General features: G+C 41.7%; 1 protein-coding gene across 4 annotated transcripts in view; it reads left to right on the top strand.

Moving 5' to 3' along the window:
- Positions 1-22,994, top strand: part of PML (promyelocytic leukemia) — a 50,776-nt gene that overhangs the window by 8,443 nt on the left and 19,339 nt on the right. For 3 of the 4 annotated variants that reach the window (XM_027858269.1, XM_027858270.1, XM_027858268.1), the window contains exons 5-8: positions 12,964-13,544; positions 14,117-14,199; positions 16,986-17,042; positions 18,022-18,292. In XM_027858269.1, the coding sequence (XP_027714070.1) occupies positions 12,964-13,544; positions 14,117-14,199; positions 16,986-17,042; positions 18,022-18,292 (992 nt within the window). The remainder of the gene's footprint in view (positions 1-12,963; positions 13,545-14,116; positions 14,200-16,985; positions 17,043-18,021; positions 18,293-22,994) is intronic. The other variant, XM_027858271.1, reaches the window with a different exon arrangement.

The raw sequence follows: 22,994 nt of genomic DNA, 5'->3' as shown, positions 1-22,994 counted from the left end.
AGGATATACAGTTAGCATCCCCCATTGGTGATCTTTGTGCTATAAATTCTCCCACTGTAGCTATCTCCTGTAAATCTGCAGGAGTACTCCTATGTAAATACTAATACCCCAGAATGGGGGTGGGACGAGGGAAATAATAGTTACTTCTGATTTTTGTAGCATAGTAACGTTTACCCTCTACGAAAGTCATCCTCCTGGTACCTCTGTGTGGTCTGAGGGTCCCTCCCAACAGAGCTCCAGCCTGGGCAGATCCTGCCCCACTGGGACGGTTCCATTGAGGGTGCCATTGATACACTGCTTATGTTTTCCAGGAACCAGGCCAGCTAGAGGTTTGTCACAATTTGGTGACTGATTCTTTGGCCATCGCAACTCCTGAAATAGAGAAAATGACCAAATTAGTAATAATGGCCAAGGAGTGGAGCAGAGGACAGAGGGTGCCAAGAATTATACACTTTTTAGACCATCATGAAATATTAACTGTTCGTCCCATCCTGGGGAGGTCCTTGTCCAACAGACCTACTCACGGAGGACCTGCTCACCAAAAATGAAACCAGGAATGTAAGGAAGCTCTTCTTATACGGGAGCCAGTTAATTAGCATTTATTAAGTGCCTACTAGATACCAGGCCCCTTGCTAAAAAGTGGGGGTACAAAGCAAGACAAAAGAGAGCCCCTGCCCTCAAGGAGCTTCCAATGGGAGACGACAGGAGCATGGTTCTCAGGTTCTCCCTGAAGAGGCAGATGAAGGAGCTGATTTTATAGTGTCTGCAAAGGTTTCAGGAAAAACCCTGAGACATTTGATCATCTCCTATCATGATGAGTGAGAACAAAAAAGATAGTTGGAGCTCATGTGCCAACATCTCTTACCCAAGATGGAGATGCAAAGAAATCCCAGAGGGACCTTCATAAGACCCTTCAAGCTATATCAACTTGTCCTTTAGTGGTTGGTGACTTCAGTGCAAAAGTAGGGATGAGAGAGGATGGGAAAACAATGTTAGCATGTATAGCCTTGAGAAGTAAAGAGGGCCAGAAACTTATAGATGACATAGAATTTTATGTGTGTGTGTATATATACATATACATACACGTAATCTTTATGTCATCTATATGTTTATATATGTATGTGTACACACGTGTATATCTACACATATAGATACATATGTCTTTGTGGTAACTATGTATATGTACACATATATGTCTATATGCATGTATATATGTACATACCCATATGTATGTTACACTTAAGTGCCTGTATACCATAACTACTTTAATCTTTTTAATTGTTCGATTGATGTTTTTTAGTCTTTAAAGCACTGTCACCTCCCAGGAACACCCCCTGCATGAATGAATGAATTAAAGAATTAATTAGTTGAAAAGCATTTATTAAATACTTGCTGTATGCCATCCACCGTGCAAAGCTCTCGGGAAACAGATAGTAGAGTAGACAGTCCCTGTCCTCAAGGATCTCATATAGAACTCTCTCATGTAACAAAAAACAGTCAAGCTGTACAACAGCCATTTCTAATGGTGTATGTAACACTCTACACATATAGTTCAGCCATCACCTCTTTACCCCTTCATCATCATTCAGTCCTTTTCCACTAGATTGGTCATTGCATTTGACCTGAAATCGGATACCTTCAATTGTTTCTTCATCAACAGTATCATTGATGAAAATAATCTCTTGATATTTCATCCTCTTGTCTCTTTTTCCTTTGTACTTCCTGTAACATCTCCTCATGTTTCTAAGATGTTTGTTGTTTAATGCAGCACAGTAATATTCTACTATATTTATACACCACAATTTGTATAGCCATCCTCCAGGCGATGGGCACCCACTTTGTTCCCAGTTCTTTACTCTTACAAAAAGAAAAAAAAGTATTGCTATGAATACTTTGGTGTGTCTGGGGCCTTCCTTTCTCTCAATCTCTTTGTGTTGTGTATGGAGTAATAGGCTCACTAGGTCAAAGGGTGTACATAGTTTAGTAATTTTTCTCACATATTTCCAAATCATTTTCTAGAACAGTTGAAACGAACTCACAGCTTATTCGTTGGTGTATTAGGGTGCCTGACTTCCCACAGACCCAACAGTGTTGACTTATTGCATATAATTTTTGCCAATTTGATGAGGTGAAACCTCAGAGTGGCTTTAAATTTCCCTAACAAAAGTGTTTTGGAGAATTTTTTTTTCTAATATGGTTGCAGATAGCCTGCCTTTGTCTGAAAACTGATACTTTGACAATTTATCTTTAGGGAAATACCTCTTATCCATGTGTGTATGCATTCGTGTCAATTCTTTATATGGTTTTAATAGTATACTTTATGAAAATAACTCCATGCAGATATTTTCCCCCTACTAGGTGGTTTCTTTTAGTTGCCTTGCTTTTATTCATATAAAAGCTTTTTAATTTTATATGATCAAGATTGTTTATTCAGACTTTTGTAGTCTTCGTTATTGAATTCTCCTCCTAACCAGAGATTTGAAAGGCACCTCCTTCTGCTCTCTCATTTTTTAATGACATGACTTTTTACACTTAGTTCACTTTCCATTTGGAGTTGATGATGATGATACATATTGTAAAATTCTGTCTAAACCTACTTTACGCCAAACTGCTTTCTGGTTTTCCCAGCGGTTCTTTTCAATAGAGGGCTTTCCCCCACTAGTTTGCATTTGCATTTCACAGAATCACAGGATCTGAGAGTTGGAAGGGACCTCAGGGGCCAGTGGAATGGAGATGCCCACCTCTCAAGGAGGCCCATCCTACTTTGGGACAGTTCTCATTCTTAGAAAGTTTGTTTTCCTCCCAGAATCAAACCTAAATTTGCCTCTTGGAATTTGTATTCATTGCTCTAGGTTCTGTGCTCAGGGGCCATATGGAATAAGTTTACTTCATTTAACGTTAGGCTAGTGTATTCATTTTCTTCTAGGTCATACTTCTCTAATCTGTTTTACACAATGTACTTTTCTCATCTGTTTCATTTAAATATGCTTTTCTATTCTGTAACCAGCACCAAAACTTTTTGATGATGATTTTTTTTTGGTAATATAGTTTGAGATCTGGTAATCCTTGGCCTCCTTCATCAGAGAGTTTTAACCTGGGGTTGGTAAACTTGCTGGTTTTTTTAAAGTATTTTCATAGCTGTATTTTATTATAATTGGTTTCCTTTGTAATCCAGTGTATTTTATTTTATATATATAAAAGCATTATTCTGAGAAGAGGTCCATAGGCTTCACCAGACTGCTAAAGGGGTCCAGGACGCAGAAAAGGTGAGAAAACCCTACTTTAGTGAATAAAATCTCTGCCTTGGAGTCAGGAAAACCTGGGTAGGCTGTAAGCTTCTTGAGGGCAGGCACTATCTTCTGCCTTTCTTTGTATCTCCAGCACTTAGCATAGTACTTGGTACTGGTAGGTACTTAATAGTTGCTTGTTGCCTGACTTACTAATGATATGAAAAGGGGCAAGTCACTTTTGTCTGAGTCAGTTTCCTCATCTCTAATACTCATTCTTAAAAACCACAGAATTAAAAGCACAACAAAAGAGAATAATGAAACCCATTGTGTGTTTTCATAAAATCCAGCCTTCAGCTGATAGAGAACTAACTAAAGGTGGGGAAACCAGCTCAGTCTGGTTTCATCTCATGTCATCCATTCAGAGTCATCCTAGCATCCACAGAAGTGTACACCCTTGACCATTGTTATCATATATAAAACCATGTCAAAAAAATTGCTTGTCCCAAGCATGACACTATTCCTTCGAGCAGGAGCCCCCTCCCCTCTATGGTATCCCAGCCCAGTGGTGACCTAGACCCTCCTTAAAGTCCTCCACTGAAAGGAAATGCTCTCCCTCGGTTCTATTGTTGGGACATTGTTAGGAAATTCTCACTCCTCATCTTTCTCCATCTCTCTGCAGCACTTGGTGCTATTGGTCACCTTCTCCTCCTCGACACTCTCTCCTCTCCAGAATTCCATGACATAATTCTCTGCAGGTCCTTCTCCCACCTATCTGACCCCTTCTTAGAGTCCTTTTCTGGTCCTCCATCACTGTAATGCCCACTGAAGGTGGGTGTGCCCCAAGACTCTGTGCTAGGCCCTCTTTTCTTTTTGATTGATACCATCTCACTTGATGATCTCTTGAACTCCATTGGTTCCGTTTTCATTACTATTTACAGCCCTAATCTCTGCTGAGCTGTAGTCATGCGTTTCCAACCGCTTCTTGGACATCTTGGACTGGATGTCCCATAGGTCCCTCAAACTCAACATGTCTAAAACAAAACTCGTTATCTTTCCCCCTACAACCTCCCCACTTCTGCACTTCCTTGTTATGGTTAAGCCCACCACCACCCTTTCAGTTGCTCAGGCTTTGTCAACCTCAGGCTCAGCCTTGGTTACTCACTCTCAGTCATCCACATATCCAGTCCACTGCCAAATCTTATCATTTCTGCCTTCATAATATCGCTTGGATATGTCCCCTTCTCTCCACACACACAGCCACAACCCTAGTCCAGACCCTCATCATCTTTTACCTGGATGATTACAATAGTCTTCCAACTGGTCTCCCAGCCTCAAGTCTTCTCCCACTCTAATTTATCTTCCACTCAACTGCTAACATTTTTTCCTCTCAATTATAAGGTTTGACCATGTCACTCCCTTGCTCAGTGACCTCCAGTGACTCCCTATTGCCTCCAGGAAGTCCTCCTTTAGCATTCCCAGCTATAACCTGATCCCTTCCTACCTTTCCAATCTTCTTCTACTTTGCTCCCCTCCCATAAACTGATCCAGCTACCTGCAGTTCCCCAAATTCCATCTCCCTTTTCTATGCCTTCATACTGGGTATCTCCCATTCAGGCATCAGTACTTTACTCCCTGACCTCTCCCTCTTAGTATTGCCGGTGTCTTCAAGACATAACTCAAATCCCACCTTGTACTTTGATGGGAGGCCTTTCTGGCCCTCCTCTCACTTCCCCTTCCATTTGAGCTGCTAATGCCTTCCCTTTCATCTCCTCCATATATATTTTATATGTATTTCAGTTATTTGTCCATTGTCTTCCCCATTAGAATGTATATTCCTTGAGGGCAGGGACCTCTTAACCTTTCTTTGTATTTCCAGTGCCTAGCATAATGCCTGGCATACAGTAAGTATTTAATAGGTGCTTCTTCACTGACTGACTTTCTACTGAGCAAAATCTGACTCCCACCTATTGTTCTTCGTATCTTCTGGAGCAAAACAGGTCCAACCTTTTTCCAAATGCCAGCCCTTCAGATATTTCCATATAACTCTAGGCTTAAAAGATGTAGGGTTGGAATGGACCCTGGAGATCCATTCATAGGATATACAAGACTATTATTTTATAAATAAAGAACTTGGGCCCCACAAAGTGCAGTAATTTGCCAAAGGTCACAACCCAAGGAAGAAAGTAGGAGGGTCTGTATTCAAATCCACATCTTTTGACTCTGGGATACTCTGATACCCATCTCTTTAGAACAACACTCACAAGAGAGACCACACCTGGGGAAGGCTGAGCAAGACAGGTAAGGGACTAGAGACAAGATATGGACGCTGTAAGCCTTGGACTTGGAGTCAAAAGATATGGACAGAGTTTATTGGGACTTGTTGAACGTGTAGGTACATGTTGGACTGGTTGGTCTCTGAAGTCCTGTCATGCTGAGATTCTGGGATTCTCTTTTTTTGAGTGCTGTGCTTTTATAAATGTAGCCTGTAGAATTAGTGTCCCCGGCTGCCATAATAGTAACAATAATAAACACTTATATAGTGCTGACTTTGTGCCAGATACCATGCCAAGTGTTTTGCAAATATAATCTCATTTGATCCCCACGATTTACTATTCTTGTTGAGGAATATAGTTTTTGATCTTTTTTTTAGACTTAAAAACTAAAATTTAAATACATAATAAGAAAAAAACAAATAAACTTAAATATAAAATAAGAAAAGAAAAAACATGCCATGTGCACAGCAGAATGTGAGCGGATTCAAAATATATATTAATCAAGTGTAGATATATTTATATATAGATAAATACATACATATATACACATATATACATATATAAACATACTTTCCTTAACTGATTCTACTCCTAATCTTCACTTTTGTGTTTGTGTGTATCTCTTATTTCCTATCCCTCCTGACTCCTCTACTTTACTTCTACCCACTACCTTGCTCTCCTATTACTTAACCTACTCCCCCTCCAATGATCCCTCCCTTATCATCCCATTCACATAAATCTAAACATCCATTTATATGCCCCTTTGACGTATTCCCTCACCCTCCCCTCTAAAGATCCCTCCCTTATCCTCCCCAAGAACCCCTCCCTTATCTTCCCATTCCCATTAATCTAAACACTCTTCTATACCTCCTCCTTAACCTAGTCCTTCATCATCCCCTCTAGAGATCCCTTCCTTATCCTCTCCCTCTTCCCTATTCCCTGAGAGTTCTATTTCATTTTGAATTTAGAAGACTTCCATGCTCTTCTAGATATATATGTATTGTTCCCTCTTGAACCCATTCCCAATGAAACTAGGTTTCCAGAACTAACAGCCCACCTCCCTCATCAAATTCCTCTGTATCATTTCTTCCTCTCATACCTCATTTGTAGAAAATAAATTACTCTTGTTAGCTATTCCTGAATGGCTTTACTTTTTGAAATCATATCATGCTCAGGTCTACCCCAATCTTTCGTATGAACAACCCAATTACTAATAAGTCTTAGACATATGTTTTACATTTTACATTTGACATACCTAAAAGGTAAATAACGTGTCCTTATTGAGTCCCTTGTAATTAGTCTTTGGTATGTACCTTATGTTTCTCTTGGCTCTTGTATGTCAAATCTTCCATTAAGTTCAGGTTTTTTTTTTTTTTAACAAAGTCCTGAAAGTCTGACAATTCATTAAATGTCTATTTTTTTTTTCATTCAGAATTACGCTTAGCTTTGCTGGGTATGACATTTTTGGCCGGAAGGCCAGCTCTTTTGCTCTTTGATATATAGGGTTCCAAAACCTGCATTCTTTTAGTGTTGCCACAGCTAGGTCTTATGTGGTTATAATCATGGCACCACCATATGTAAATTTTGTTGTTGTTGTTGCTGCTCATAATATTTTATCCTTGAGCTGGGAGTTTTGGAATTTGACTATAATATTCCTGTGGGATTTCCTCGTAGGATCTCTTTCTGGTAGTGATCAGTAGAATTTTTCTATTTTTACTTTCCCCTCTTGTTCTAATGCTTCAGGACAATTTGTATTACTGTATCAAGATTCTTTTTTTGATCATAACTTTCATGTAGTCCAATTATTCTTATGTTTTTTCTTCTTGATCTGTTCCCCTGATTAGTTGTTTTTGCTATGAGATGTTTCACATTCTCTTCTATTTTTTCATTCTTTATATTTTGTTTGATTATTTCTTGCTGTCTTAAAAATTCACTGGTTTCTCCTTTCCTAATTTTGATTTTCAAGGAGTCATTTTCTTTCTTAAGTTGATAGTACCTTCTTTTGGGTGGCATCAGGGTTCAAGATAATGTTCAAGCCTTTGATATCCTCCCCTCTTCCAAATATTTTGTAGATTAATTGTTCTGTGCCCCCAAATTGTGTTACTTCCAACATAGATGTTTACTTTCTTTGCTGCTTTATTTCAACTATTCTTTCCATCTTTGTTTTCTTTAGTGTCATTTCTAATTTTTCGAAGGAAACCAATTATATTGAAATATGGCTATAAAAATGTTTATTAGAAAGTTCAAGAACCCCATGTTAAGAACCTCTGGTCTATGGTGATATTGGCTGTTTTATCCATTTCCCAACTTGTGAGACTTAACAAGTGAGGTCCAGTTGGAAGTACCTCTATTGAATGCCAAATCTGCTAATTTTTATTCTTTTGTATAATATGATGTTTAATATGATTAATATGATCAATTGATTTTCATCTTTGTGTTAACAAGTCATTGGTCTAGCTGTACATAGGCAGCTGATACAGAAACAACTCATCGGTAACTAATTATTTCTAGCAGTTAAAATGTAATCATTTTTATTTTTTATGATGTTATTTGACACTTGACACATCTAATACCACCCAGTTTACCAGCTCTTTTCTTGAAAAAAATATTCATGATATATCAATTCTGAAACCAATTTGAAATTGTGTGATGTAAGTGACCAAAGTATCCCTGCCCTTTGACTTAGAAATTCCACTGTTAGGATTATGGGCCAGGAAAGTCAGTAATTAAAGAAAAGTCCTCAAAGGCCCCATACACACCACAAATATTTATAGCAGTGCTTTTTTGTTGTGGCAAAGAGCTGGAAACAAAGTAGATGCCCATAGGTTAGGGAATGGCTAAACAAATTGTGGCAAGTGAATGCAATAGAGTACTACTATGCTTGTAAGAAATGCTAATTGTTATACATACAGAGAAACATGAAAAGACTCATACGAACTGATACAAAATGAAGTCAGTCAGACTAGGAAAACAGTATATACAATGACTCCAACAATGTAATGAAATGAACAACAGTAAAACAATAGGAACTAAACATTATGACACCATAATGACCCAGCTGGTCTCAAAGAAGTGATATGAGAAAGGATTTTTCTTCACTTTGTGGGTGTGAAACATGGCATATAATATCAGACTTTTTTCTAGATATTGATTGGTTTTAATTAATTGGGATTTTCCCCCATGTGAAAAATCCTTGTTATAAAAGATAGCTCTCTCAAAGAGAATGGGGTGAAGAATGTGTTGGGAAATGTAAATGATATAAATGCAAAAGATATCAATAAAAATTATTTTTATTTAAAATAATTTTTATTGATTTGTTTTGTTTTTCCAGAGCTTAGATTTACACCTGTATTTTACTCCTTCCCCTCCAGGGAGCCATCTCTTATAACAAGTAATTTTTAAAAAAACAAATAGGAAGGGAAAAAAAATACATGCAACTACTCAGTACATTGGAAAAATCTGGCATATGCAATGTTCCACACCCATAGATTTTCCGCCCCCCACCTCTGCAAAGGAGTGGACTTAAGTGGCTTCTCATATCTCTTCTTTGGGACCAAGTTTGTCTATAAAATTTTTTTTACCAAAAATATTGTCAGACTTCTGTATTGTGTCTAATTTTTTGACCACTCTTGTTTCTTACTCCTAAAGCTTGTTCTCCTGTGTATTTTTTTCCCACCATCCTCCCTTTTGCCTTTCTTTGCATTCAAGTGGCCAAGTTGTCTACTATAAATTGATTTAATCTGTAGGGTCTTAATAAGTTCTTTAAAGAACTTGTCCATTTCTGCATGGTCTGGTAGATGTCGATTTGTAATCTGCAGTTATCTTCATAGAGGTCTTCTTGCTAATGTGTAACACAGCTGTCTAGTAGGAGATGACCGGATGTCCTGTGAAATGCTATTTGTTATTGTCCTTGGATACATGATAGAACCAATTGCACCAACTCCTTTATTTGCCTCTCCAAGAACAGCCTTCATGAGCCTCTTGGCATGCCTTCCTTTGTTCCTCTTTGTTCATTTATAACAAGATTACTGAGGTGAATATGATTGAGCTCCTCCAGGGATGGTGTGTTCCCTCCTTGGTCACTAAGCAAGAGCTCATATTTAGGTTACCCACTACTAAGTCAATATTTCTAGACAGTCTGAAGACTGTGTGACCCTTAGCATCCTGTATGCCTCTGTCCACCACTGCCACTGACCACAGAAGCCAGCCACACAAGGCTGGAGGACCCTTTGTGCCTTTCTTGGTCCATGGGTCACCATGGACTAGAGAATTCATTACTAAGCACCCAGCCTGCAAAGAAGACTGATCTGTCTCTGGGACCGTATGCAAAGCCTTTCCCACATGGTAGAATCTGCCAGAGCTTGCACTCCACTGCCGAGAAATCAGGGTCCTTTCCACACCTAATGAAGTATCTGAGTACTTGGTACCGAGGACTTGGTAGATGATAAATAGACATAGAGGCAGACAGACAGATGGATAGATAGACAGATAGATACTTAGATACAAAGGGAGAAAGAGATTGTAGAGTAATAGATAGGTTAATTGATCAATAGGTAGATTGGATAGATAGATGATTGATAAGTAGGTAAATATGTAGGTAGATGGATGATAAAGTAGGTAGACAGATTATAGATAAATAGATGATAGGTAAATAGATAAATAGATGGATAGATAGATGATAGAAAGGTAGGTAGATAATAGGTGATAGTTGATAGGTAAATGATAGATAAATAGGTAGATGGATGATAGATGGATAGATAGATATAGATAGGTCAGGGGAGAGAGAGAGAGAGTTAATGGATAGATAGGTAGGTAGAGATAGATATGGGTAGATCAATCAATAGATACATAGGTAGGTAGATGATGGATGGATAGATAGATCAGTAGATATGCATAGGTCAATAAATATGTTATAGACAGATAAATAGATTGATGATAGATAATATATGATAGCAGATAGGTAGATGATAGATAACTAGGTAGATGTGTGATTGATAGATAAATAGGTAGGTAGATAGATAAGTAGATGATAGGTTGATAGCTGATAGGTAGATGATAAGTAGATATATAATAGATAGCTGACAGGTAGATGATAGATAAATGAATGACAGATAAGTAGGTAAGTAGACAGGTTATAGATGGATAAGTAGATAATAGATGGGCAGCTACTGGTACTGTGGATAAAGCTCCTGGAGTTAGGAAGACTCATCTTCCTGAGTTCAAATCTGGCCTCAGATACTTACTAGCTGTGTGGCCCTGGGCAAATCACTTAACCTCGTTTTCCTCAGTTTCATCATCTGTAAAACGAACTAGAGAAGGAAATGGCCAACCACTCTAGTATCTTTGCCAAGAAAACCCCAAATCAGGGTCACAAAGAATTGAACATGACTGAAAACAACTAAACAATAAGAAACAAAGATAATAAATGCTAGCTGATAGATAGGTAGATGATAGATAAGTGGATAGATGGGAAGATAGATGATAGATAAGTAGGGAAATAGATAAGTAGATAGGCAGGATGATATATAGAGAGATGAAAAATAAGTAGATAGGTAGATAGGTGGGTGATAGATGGATAGACGGGGAAAAAGATAAATAGGTAGATATAGGTAGATCAATCCACAGATAGATTGATAGGTAGATAGATAGATCAATAGATAGGTAGGCAGATAGATGATAGATATTTGATAAAAAAAATAGTTTAAAAATAAAAATAAATAAGTAGGTTGATGGATAAAGGTAGGAAGAGGGATAGGGAGATTGATCAATAGAAAGGTAAATAGATTGATAGAGAGTAGATCAATAGATAGGTAGACAGACAAAAACAAATTAGATTTACTCCTTAAGAAAAATAGATGAAACAAATAACATAACCTTCTGACCATAAAAATGCACACACACCATCAGTTCTTAACTATAATAGCCTCACTTGGTCTGTCTCCACCTTAACCTTTTCTCTCAGTTTTATTCCTTCATATGCTCAAGTCTGCCTCCTTGTTTGGGGAGTTCTCTCCTGCGATGCAGATGGCAGCCCTTCATTCCTGGTCCATCCTGTGCCTACCCTTAAAACGTAACAGTGTTAATCAGTCAAAATCCCAATATTTCATTACCATTCTTGACATTACTTTGCTTTTAACAAAATTATTGAGAATTCCATTTTGAATTCACCTGGTTTGTCTCTGTTCTCAAGCCAGCCTGCCTTCAGAGCTCTCTCTTGCCTGTCTGGAGCAGGCTTCCTCTGGAGCTTGGAGGAGATGTCAGATAATATGTAGGCTGGCTTCTGTCTGAGCTGGAAATCCCTTCAGCAGTCCCCACATGCCCCTGGTTATCCAGGGACAGGGAATCCACTTCCTCCCATAGAGGCCCGTTCCACTTGTGTACGATTCTGATTGTGAGAAAATTTCTTCCCACATAGAGCTACCCTCCTTCCTTCTCCCCCTCCTAGATTAGAGCAGGCTCCATTCTAGGGCATGCTGAAGCATCTATCCTCTCTTTGTGTCTTCCCTTTGCCTTTTAAAAATGGAGATATATGATGTGAACCAGGTGAATATCCCCCTTCCCCAGAGTAGATGACTAAGCATATCTCAGCAACCTGACTTTCTGAGGGAGCCATATTTTGGAGGGGAGGTGTTACATACTATTTTAAAGCACAATTGGCTTATATGACATGCTGTTGTTACATAGTGGGAGTTAACCCTTCACATTTCTTTACATAGGTTACCCATTTTCAGAGAATTTGTATACAATTTCATGACCACTAGACGGCAAGTCAGACCTGGGTTCTAGTCCCAATTCTAAGTAGTTCACTGTGTGACAGTGGACCAATCAGTTACCCCTTTGGAAGGAAGGACATGATCTGTGCCAACCTTCAACCCAGTTCTCAGACCAGAGATCTCTCTCTTTCTCTCCCATTTTTACTACCATCTATGCCTCTATCTGCGTTATTGATTAAAAAATAAAATGTCAAACAGCACAGAACCAAGTACAGATCCTTGGGGCGCCATGTTAGGAACTCCCTAGTTCATGTTGAACCGTTGGGCCTCAAAAGCAATCAGTTTACACTTATAGAGGGCTTGGGCATTATAAAGCACTTTAGATCCATTATCTTAATGGGATTCCACCAAAAACGAATAAAAACCAGCTTCTGAGACCAGACAGGGCAGGTATTCTATGCCTCCATTTAGAGATGAAGAAATCCCCAAGAATGGAATGAGCTGCTTTAGTAAGTAATAAGTTCTCTAGAATGGTAGGTCTTCCAACAGAACCACCTTTTTAAGATGCTATAGGTAAGATTTATGCTTCTGGCCGGAGGTCAGATTAGGTGACCTGTGATGTGATGATTTATTAAAGATCATACAATTAGTGGTACAAGGGTGACCCAGACTCTTGTCTTTCCAGTTTCAAGTCTAAGACTCTCAGATTCAAATATGCCACCCCGATTTTTTTTAAAATTTCCACAGCATCTACTGCCGAGGGTGTGCCAAGCCCATCTGCTGCACCTGTGCTCTCTTGGACAGCAGCCACAAGGACCAGTATTGTGCCATTAGCTCCGAGATCCAACTGCGGCAGGAGGAGCTGGTTAAGATCACCAGGGACCTGAAAACCCAAGAGCAGACCTTCACGGATGCCCATGATAAGATCCAGATGGCTATCAGTCACCTGGAACAGATGAAGAAGGAGACCAAGGAGCTGATCCATTCTCAGGTCCAAGTCATGGTGGAGCAGATCCAGGCCAAGGAGAAGGAGCTCCTGGAGACGGTGGAGGGTCAGTACCAGCAGAGCCATGAGCAGATGGCGGGGAGGCTTCGGCACCTGAAAAGCATGCTTCAGCGTATCCATAATGGCGAGCTCTTGGTGGAAAAACTGCAGCATTACGCCTCAGACCAAGAGGTCCTGGATATGCACACCTTCATCCGGGAAGCTCTGGATCACCTCAATAAGGAGAAGCCTATGACCCTCCAAGCCTCAGTCAAGGTGGAAGAATTTGAAGATTGTAAGGCCAAACTCCAGGCTCTGTTTGTGCGAGTCACCAAGGAGAAAGGTAAAGGTGATCCAGAGCACCCTGGATAAATAGTAATGAGGCAGCCTGTAAGCAAAGAACTGGGGGTTATTAGCCTGGGAGAAAAAAGAAGACTTGGGAGGGAGAGTGAGGTGTGATAGCTATCCAGGTGTTTGAAGGGCTGGCTTGTGGTAGAGGAGTTAGCTCTATTCTGCTTGGCCCAAAAATGCAGAACAAGAAGCAATAAATGGAACTTCCAGGGAGGCAAATTTTGTATTCTTGTGAGAAAACAAACAAACTACAATTAGAGTTGTCCCACTCAAAGATGTCAGAATCTGGACTCAAACCCAAGACCTACAATGTTTTCTGCCAGATGACACTGTCCTAGAGGGAGAAGCAAGCACAGGTATTAAAGCCCTGCCATTAAGGCTGCCCCATCCCTTCCCTGGCCTGCTCAGTGAGAACACTTCATTCTGGGAGCCCTGGCAATTTGGTAGCTGGACAGAGTTCCAGGCAGACCCGATTTGTAGGATGCTTTACAGTCAGTGACAAAGGTCACCCTCAGGTGCTCTTGGCCTCTTTACAAGTTTGATCAGATGTCCCTTCTTCCACAGTTTCTGAAGCTGCTAACCTGGAGAAAGAGAGCAAGAAGGAAGAACCCATGGAGCCCACTACCATCACCACAGACAGCGATTCGGTGAGATGGTCCTTAAGACCCAGGGTGGGGAGTGTACAAGGGATGGAGATCACCAGTCTTAAAAATGAGAATTTTCCCTTGTTTGAAATAAAACCCAAATACATTTCTTTCCAAATATTTGTCTCCTTGGAAGGGGAAAGGAAACTGACACAAGGTCGGCCACACTTTGTAGCAGAAAGGAAATGGAAATGAAAACAAAACTTACACACATATATCTCAGTTTCCTTCTGTTTTCCTCTTTAAGCCAATCATTATTATTATTCTTATTATTTTAGGCAATTGGGGTTAAGTGACTTGCCCAGGGTCACACAGCTAGTAAATATCAACTGTTTGGTCTGAGGCCAGATTTGAACTCAAGTCCTCCTGACTTTAGGGCCGGTGCTCTATCCACTCTGCTCCCTAACTGCCCCTAAGCCAATTATTTTTAATAAATGATTTTTTATTTGAGAGGCGCCGTGGCAGAGTAGATGTAGAGTTGGCCTTGGAGGCAGGAAGACCCAGGTTCAAATCCTGCCTCAGTTACTTACTAGTTATGTGACCTTGGGCAAATAATTTTAGCCAGTTTCTCTACCTCAGTTTCCCCACCTCACCAATGGGGGCAATAATAGCAGCACCTACCTTACAGGGTTGTTGAGGATCAAATAAGATGGTGTATGTAAAGTACTTTGCAAATCTATATAAGTGCTAGCTGTTACTGAGGTTTGCAGAAACTACAAGTGACTTTCTAAGACGAACGTGATCAGTGTGTCAGAAATAAGGGGAGAGAAAAGGCCACAGATTTAGAGCTGGATGCCACCAGAGGGGCCTTCAGCGCTTAGTACAGTGCCTGGAACATAGTAGGTGCTTAATAAATGCTTATTCAGTCAAGTGAGGTCACATGGATAGTAAGTAGCAGGGCACAGATTCAAACCCAGATCTTCTGACTCCAAGTAGAGCGTTTTTTTTCATTCCATCATTAGCTAAAGCTAGGTCCATCTGTAGGTGCACCTATAATGGCGCAAAAGATTAGGGTCTCTTAGCTGGGTTTTTCCTGTCCTCAGGGATCAGGAGAGGGCAAGTAATGTATCTGTGTCTCCAGCATCTAGCTCAGTGTCTTATATGTAGCATATGCTTAATGCATGCTTATGGATTTGGGATGGAGTGAATTGAATTGAGTTGAATTGCATGGAGAAATAGTGGCTCAACATCCATCCATTGACCTACAAGTCTCTTTTGGGGCCCCCGTACGCTCACTGCTTGCTAAATTATGCTGGAGGGCAGCCATGAAGAAGAAAGATGACCCCTGACTTGCTGGAGCTTGGAGGCTGGGGGTGCAGGGAAAGGGGCAAAGGGATGGGAAGGAGGGAATTTACAAAAGCAAAACAGTAATATTCAGGACAGACTAGGTGGGCTCAAGTACGAACCCAAGCAGCTTAAACAATTAGAGAGTAAAATTCTGTATAATTCATCATTAGAGATTTTCTGTTGCAGCCTTGGTAGAAAACATGGTAGCTTGCCTCTTGCCTGCAGTGGTCCTTCCCATCCTGCTTCAGCCTTAGCTTGTTTGATTACTGTGTAATCCTCTGATTCAGACACTATCATGCAGTAATTAAACCTTCTGGACCATCAGTGTCTCACACACATACACACACACACCCACACACACCCACACACACACACCCATACATACACAGAGACACCATCCATACACAAGCAGTTTGCAGAGGATAGTTATTGGGGGGGAGTTTTTTTGTGGGGGAGCAGCAGAGAAAAGCAGAAAAAAAACTCTAGACAAAGGCAAAATCATAAGATTAGAATCACTGAAGCTAAGCCTAAGAGGGATCTTGAATAAATCTGACCTGGAGGGACAAAGACCTCGCCTCCTTCCCGTCTTCAGGGAGTAGAACTCAGCCGTCTGATAGCCACAGCATGAATTATAGATTCAGAAAATGTTACTCAGTCAATAAGCATTTATTAAGTCCCCACTGTATGCTACACACTGTGTTAAGCGCTAAGAATATACGGAAAGGTAAAAATCAGTCCCTGCCCTCGAGGAGCTCTCAATCTAATGGGGGAAACAACATGCAAAAAATAAAAAAACTAAGTACAAACAAACTATAGAAGAGGTAAAATGGGAAATAGTCGATGGAGACAAGGTGCTAGAATTCAGGGAACTGGGAAAGGCTTCCTATGGAAGGAGAGATTTTAGTTGGGACTTAAAGAAAGCCAGGGAGGCCGGGAGGAAGTCCAGAGAGTATAACTCCCTCATTTTACACATGAGGAAGCTATAGCTCTTTTTCCCAGGTCTCCCAGCTGGTCAGTGGCAGAGCCCAGATTTGAACTCATCCCCCAAGTCCAAATCCAGAGCTGCACCATGAGCCAGAGATATGATGACAAGGGAGGGAGATCCTCTATAATGTGGCCAAAAAAGAATGTGACCCAGTAGAGAGAAGCAAGGTAGTGTCTCATGGTGGAGAGAGGAGTGAAATTGGATGAGAAAAGAGAAATTGGATGAGTTCAAATCCCACTACAGCCCCATAACCAGATGTCTGAGTAGAGACAAGTCATTTCACTTCACAGAGAATCAGTTTTCTCTGCTGTAAGATGGGCATAATAATCAGTACTCTGTTTCCACCACAGGGTTTGGGGAAAACACTACAGAAATGTTATTTTCTGATTCCCAAGGCTATCTACTCTCCCTTAGCTCATCTGCCTCCCTACAAGGATCCAGAGCCCAGGTTAGGGTCTGTGCAAACTCGAGGCCCTTTTCATAGCTGTGGTCTGCTTTTTTTCTCCTGATTTTGCAGCAAGATGAGAAGAAGTTACAGAAACAGGGACATGTCACAGACAGTAAGATTGAAACAGTAAGCCTTCTTGTCCATCCCTCCATAAGAACCCCTTCCACTCCCAAAACCTGCTTCCCATATTCTTCTTTTGCCCCTCAGGTCCTTGAACTGTGTGGTCCACAGAAGGAAGTAGTAGCCTGTTTGTGGGACCAGAGAAGAAGGAGGATATTAAGGTCCAGTTAGGACTGTGGATCAGTGGGAAGAGGAGGAAGGCCTGAGTATTTATGGGCAGGGAGATCAGAATGTGACTTTAACCCAGCCAATCATCTGTCCCCCGTTGAAAAGCCCCCAGCTCTCCCCTGAACCCACTCAGCCCACTGGGAGCTTGGCCGAGCTGACAGTGTCTTCAGCATGTCCACTAGGGATCTGTCCTGGGGCCAAGAGTTGCTTGGTGTAATGTAAGCTTAGCCACGGAAGGCCAGCACCTTGTGGGGATAAACCTGTGGCTTCAGAGTGGAGTTTGGACTAAGCTGTAGGATTCCTGCTCCTGTGACCCTCCCTGGGTGATGAGGGGAGGAGCTGGGACAGGACACAGGGAGTGTTGATTAAGTACCAAGAATGTGCCCAGCACAGGAGCATACAGGAAGGAGAGGATGACGTAGGCCATGACCTTGTAGGGAGCAGCTTGTAGCCTGATGTGGAGGGACAAGTCTGAAATTGATATAGAAGAGAGAAGAGGGTGACAGAGGGTGGGATTCAGTGCCTCCGAGTGGTATAGGACTTTAGGGGAGGGAGAGATCCCTGAAGGCTGGGGTGGTTAGGGAAGGCTTTGTGGAGGAAGCCAGACAAGTAAGAATGAGCAGGATTGGGATCATAGAAAGGAAATAAAAAACCCCACCATTTCTGGAACAGGGAAAACAAAATGGGGAAGGCCTCCCCAGTCCAAGCTTCCCATCACCTCTTCCCTTCCCCTTTACCCCCCACGTCATCCTACTCTTCTGTGGGCCCATCCAAGTGACTAGAACATGTCTCTGTGCTTTCTCTTCCCCACCTCCAGCAGGGGCAGTCTCCTAGTGCCCAGTCAAGGAAGAGAAAATCATCCCATCCCAACAAATTAAACTCGCGGAAGGTGATCAAGAAGGAATATGGAGAAAGTGAAAGACAGAAGTTGAATAAGATCTTTAAGCAACCCGAGGCCAGCACCTCAGGAGCGAACCAACCCACCAAGACGGATGCCTCCCCCAGCCTGGTGAACCCAGCCCCGGGTTCTGAAACACACTCTGCAGCAGAGGCCAACAGCAGCACTCGCCCTGAACTAAGTAGGCAAGGTGAGAGAGGAGGAGGGTGTTGTTTGGCTAACGTTCTCTCTTGCAATGTCCGAAGGTCCTTTCTGAGTCCAGGGACCTCAGTCATCAGGCAGTAATAATAATAATAATACATTAGTGGAGCACTTTGAGGTTTGCCAAATGCTTCTCTCACAACTACACTATGAGGTGGGCACACGGGTGGACTTGGGAGTCAGGAACACCTGAGTTCAGGTCTTGCCTGCCTCAGGTTCTTAGTAGCTGTGTGACCCTGGGCAAGTTCCTTAATTTCTCCCAGCCTCAGTTTCCTCATCTATAAAATGGGGATGATAACAACATGTACACTTCACAGAGTTGTTGTGAGGGTCGAATGAGAGAAAATTGAAAGTGCTTCACAAACTCCAACGTGCTACATAAATCTTAGCTATCATAATCATCATCATTATTATTATTATTCATTTTTACATGTTTACATTTATATTGTATTGTTACAGCTGAGGAAACTGAGTCAAAGAAAGGTTATGTAATTAGCCCAAGGTCTCACAGCTGGTCAGTGTCAGAATCCAAACTGAAACTCAGGTTTCCTGACTCCCAAGTTCAATGCTTTCTCCTTTCCAGTCTGTTCTCCAGCTCTGGTGCTAGGCCACCTTGCTCCCTTCCATCGGGAGCTCCCAGGCTAGTTAGATGATAAGGTTCATAGATGTAAAATGAAGACCACCACCAGCCGATCCATGGGCAAGGGCTGACGTGTGGCTCCATGAGGAAGATGAGAGGGAAAATGTGTAAAAGCTCAGGAAGGCCCCCCCCACACCGGGCCTTGTGGTCCACCCTGGCAGGCCCTGATGCTTGGGAGGCTGGTGGATAACTTGTCTGGAGGTTCTGAGCTGTAGGAGGCCCTCATGTTAGGTACCTCACTGAGTTTCACAGCCCCCAGGAGCTGCCTGAGAAGGGTGAGCTGACCCAGGTTGGAAAGACAAGCAGGCAAAACTTCCATTCTCCTCAGTACAGATTTAGCCTGCTAGTGCCTGCTGTACTTCCAGGTTGGGAAAGATAGGGAGACCCAGTCTCAGAAAAGGAAAGGCCCCCAGCTCCCACTCCTCAAGGCGATAGACAGTATCTCAGGTTGAGCCTTCTAAGGGGGTCCTCTTCAATGAAATGGAATGGAAGCCTTTGGTAAGCACCAGATGTTCAGCCTGTGCTTCTGTCCCTCAAGGGTTCATGATCATTTCCAGCCTTGAGGACATCCTCCCTTCCCTCTCATCCACCTCCTCAGATTCAAGCACGGACAGCTTCGTCTTCTCAAGCCAAGAATCTGGAAGACGACAGACACCACCACCCCATGGATATTAGAAGGTCTTCTACCCAAGCTCTCTACCAGGTGGTCTTGTAGGGCCAGAGGGAGACACAGAGTCTGCCCTAGCCCAAACTGGAGATTGGGCTTCCTCTGAGAGCCCATCTGTGTGAAGACTTCTATTCTACCCTTTCTGGGTCTGGGTCCTTCTCTACCCTTCTCTCCAGCCTCCGAGAAAAAAACCATTTGTTTACACTCCTTTTGCCATACTCTGGTCCTTTTATTCAGCCCAGGCAGCCTTGCCCTTCAGACCATAACATGGAAAGGCTGAGATGACAAGACCAGTTATAAGGTTATTGCAGTAAACTGAATGGGGGCTAATAAGAACCTTAACTAAAAGCAAGAATGAAACGGGAAAATGGATTGAAGAGACCAGTGGAAGTCAAAAAGCTAGGATTCCATGGTCGATCATCCATGGGGCGTGAGGAATGGGAAGGAGTCAGATAACTGGAAGACTCCAAGCTTGGTTGCCCGGGGTCATGGCAGTCCCACTGACAGAAATTCCAGACTGCCAGCAGCAGATCTCTCAAAACTCTCCAACTCACTCATCCTGTGTTTCTGGTGATCTTTGCTCTCTAGCCTACCCCAGGGATGCTGGGATCCTCTGACTCCCCATACTGTTCAGCTTGAATGGGAGCGAGTCAATATAGCCTTTGTACTATTGGCGTGTAATTCAGCTATTTGCAAATACAAGCCTTCTTTGAACATGGTGACATTCTGGCCTGCTAAGGAGATATGTCAGATGTCACATAAGACCGAGCCAGGGAGCGGGGATGGAAGAGAGAGGGAACAAGAAGTGGCTTTTCTTTACAAGGCTCCAGTAATAATTGGGCCTCCCTGCTCCTGCTGCCCACCAGTCCCCTAGGCTGGATCTGACCACAGCTTTTATCATCACTTACTCTTCTGATTTGGGGACATCCCAGTCAAGAACTTTGGAGCGGCACAAGCCACAGCCTCCAACTGACGTAGACACCTGTGAATAACCCACTTGCCACCATGAGGAAACCAGGAGAAAGACCCAGGACCAAATCCCAGGAGTACCACTAACACACTCAACATTCTCAATCCAGCTCTAGTGAGGGGTGTCTCACTCCTTCCTGAGGCAACCCAGCCCATGGTTGGACTGCTCTAATTGTTAGGAAGTCTTTCTTGATACCTGGCTTGACCCAGGATACCCCAGGCTTCTTAGGTAGTGCCATAGATAGAACAGTTAATACGGAGTCAGGAAGACCTTAGCTTAAATCTTGCCACAGATGCTTACTGTCTATGTGATCCCGGTCAGTTCATTTAACCTCTTTCCTCTTCAGCTTCTTCATCTGTAAAATGGGGTTGATAATAGTGCCTACCTCACCGGGTTATTGTGAGTATCAAATGAGACGTGTCAAATGCTTTGCTAACCTTAAGGTTCTATAGCCATTCTAGCCCTCATTACTTAGTTCTTCTGCAGACCTCCTCATGCATTAGGAACCAGTCACTTTGGCTGTTTGAAGCAATCTGGGAGCCTCCCAAGGAAATGCCCCTTAGAAGGTACTGGGCACTCCCTGTGTGCTGTTTCTTTTTCTTCCCAATGATGATGCACCATAATTCCTGCCACGGTGACAAGTAGGGTGACATCAGTCAATCACCAGATATTAACCTAGGGCCTCCTATTGGTTAGATGCTGGGAGGGAGTTTTGAAGTCTAAGACCTGGGTATCACCATTAAAGAAGATTACAATGCCCAATCAAGATTCAAAATCAGAAAACACCTACTGAGCACCCAACCCATTAGGTCTTAGGAACTGTGTAGGGTGCAGAGATTAAGACCAAGTGACTCTTACCCTCGGGGAGTTTCCCATCTAGTAGGGGAGAGAGCAGATGTGTCCAAAAAATGACCATAATTTAAAGTAGGATGTGATAAGTGAAAGGAAAAAGATCAATGATCAATGCCTTGAGAGCTTTGCTCTGTCTTGCCTTGCTAATCTTTTATCCGCTATGATTATTAGGATAAGAAATAACTGTGATTTATAGTAAGAACATAGTCCCAGGTAAAAAACCTGTGTGCAACCAAACTATGATGTAGTCCCAGGGATATTCCTGTGTTAATTAACCTTAGGAGTTGAACTAAGTCATTACAAAGTGTGTACCTTCAGTATGTGACCATAATCATTAAGTTTTATATTAAAATGTAGTTGTTTGCCTTGAGCTTCTGATGAAAAAGCATCTTGATTTTCTCAAAAGCTGCTTGAGTGAAAGGAAACTGATTTGTGCAGTAGCAAGCTTTTTTTTTCACTATTCATGAATCAAGAAAACTACAAATAACTGTGAATTTTCTATCTCGGGGTCTCAGACCATACTGGGCAGGCTGTAGACCCCACCTTTGTTTCTCTTAATAAAGGTTGGTTTCTTTGCCCAGAAAGGCTTCCCAGTTTCTTTTTTTGATTCTTAATTTAAAATTGGCACTTGCAGACAGGCTGGATGAAACTGAGGATTGGACTCCAGCTCCTAGGACCCTCCGGTGAATGCTCCGGGAACTGCAGACCTGGTTCCTTCTCCGGGGGACCCTGGACCTGGGCTCCTCTTCCTAGCTAATTCCTTTCTCTCTGCTGCTGAGGTATGCCTCTGACCTTAGGAAGACCCTGTTTTTCTTTTCCATTTCTTTTGCTAAATTTTTCATCTCAATCTCTCTCTGGTTTCCACTTAAAGAGAAAGTTAAAAGTGTATGGAGAAAGATTTTGTAGCATCAGAAACCAGGCAACTGTAACTTCTGTAACTTCTCTTTTTTCAGAAATTAAAAATAGGACATGTTTGTTGCTCCTTAAAGGGCCCACTTGTGTGTCTGTTTTGTGCTCTCCGTATTTTATGCTAAGCCATAGACAACAAATGTTTCACTTCTGCCCTTTCTTTTTGATTGATCAACCGAAAAAAAACAAGTTATAAAAAAAAAAAAGAGGATTTTCAAAAAAAGTCTTCCTAGAAGACAAGTAGCTCTTTTCTCTCTCTATTTCCAATGCTGGCCACATTGAAAGTTATAGAGATAAAAGATAGATAATAAATAATTTGAGACTAAATTTGTGATTGGAGATTCTAAAGCTGTGATTTGACTGTAATGTACTTATGCCTTTTCTTTTGGCTTTCAAACGGGAAAAGAAAATCTTAAAGATAAGAATCTAAGATATAAAATTGATTAGAAACTAAATTCACCAAAAAGGAAAATAGTTGAATGTTTCACTTTGTTCTGTGTTTGTCTATCTGCTTTAGGAAATTAGGCGAGAAAAGAAAGAGATCTGAACCAGTTCTATGACTATTTCTGCAAAGGAGCTAAAAGGACTAAGACTTCTCCCTATTAACCTTAAGGAGACCAAAATCATTAATACAGCTTTTGTAAATCAGGCGT

The sequence above is a fragment of the Vombatus ursinus genome, unplaced genomic scaffold (genome assembly GCF_900497805.2).
Source record: "Vombatus ursinus unplaced genomic scaffold, bare-nosed wombat genome assembly UNPS02012811.1, whole genome shotgun sequence".
In the NCBI taxonomy this organism is placed as follows: Eukaryota; Metazoa; Chordata; class Mammalia; order Diprotodontia; family Vombatidae; genus Vombatus; species Vombatus ursinus.
This window is presented reverse-complemented; position numbering and strand designations above follow the sequence as displayed.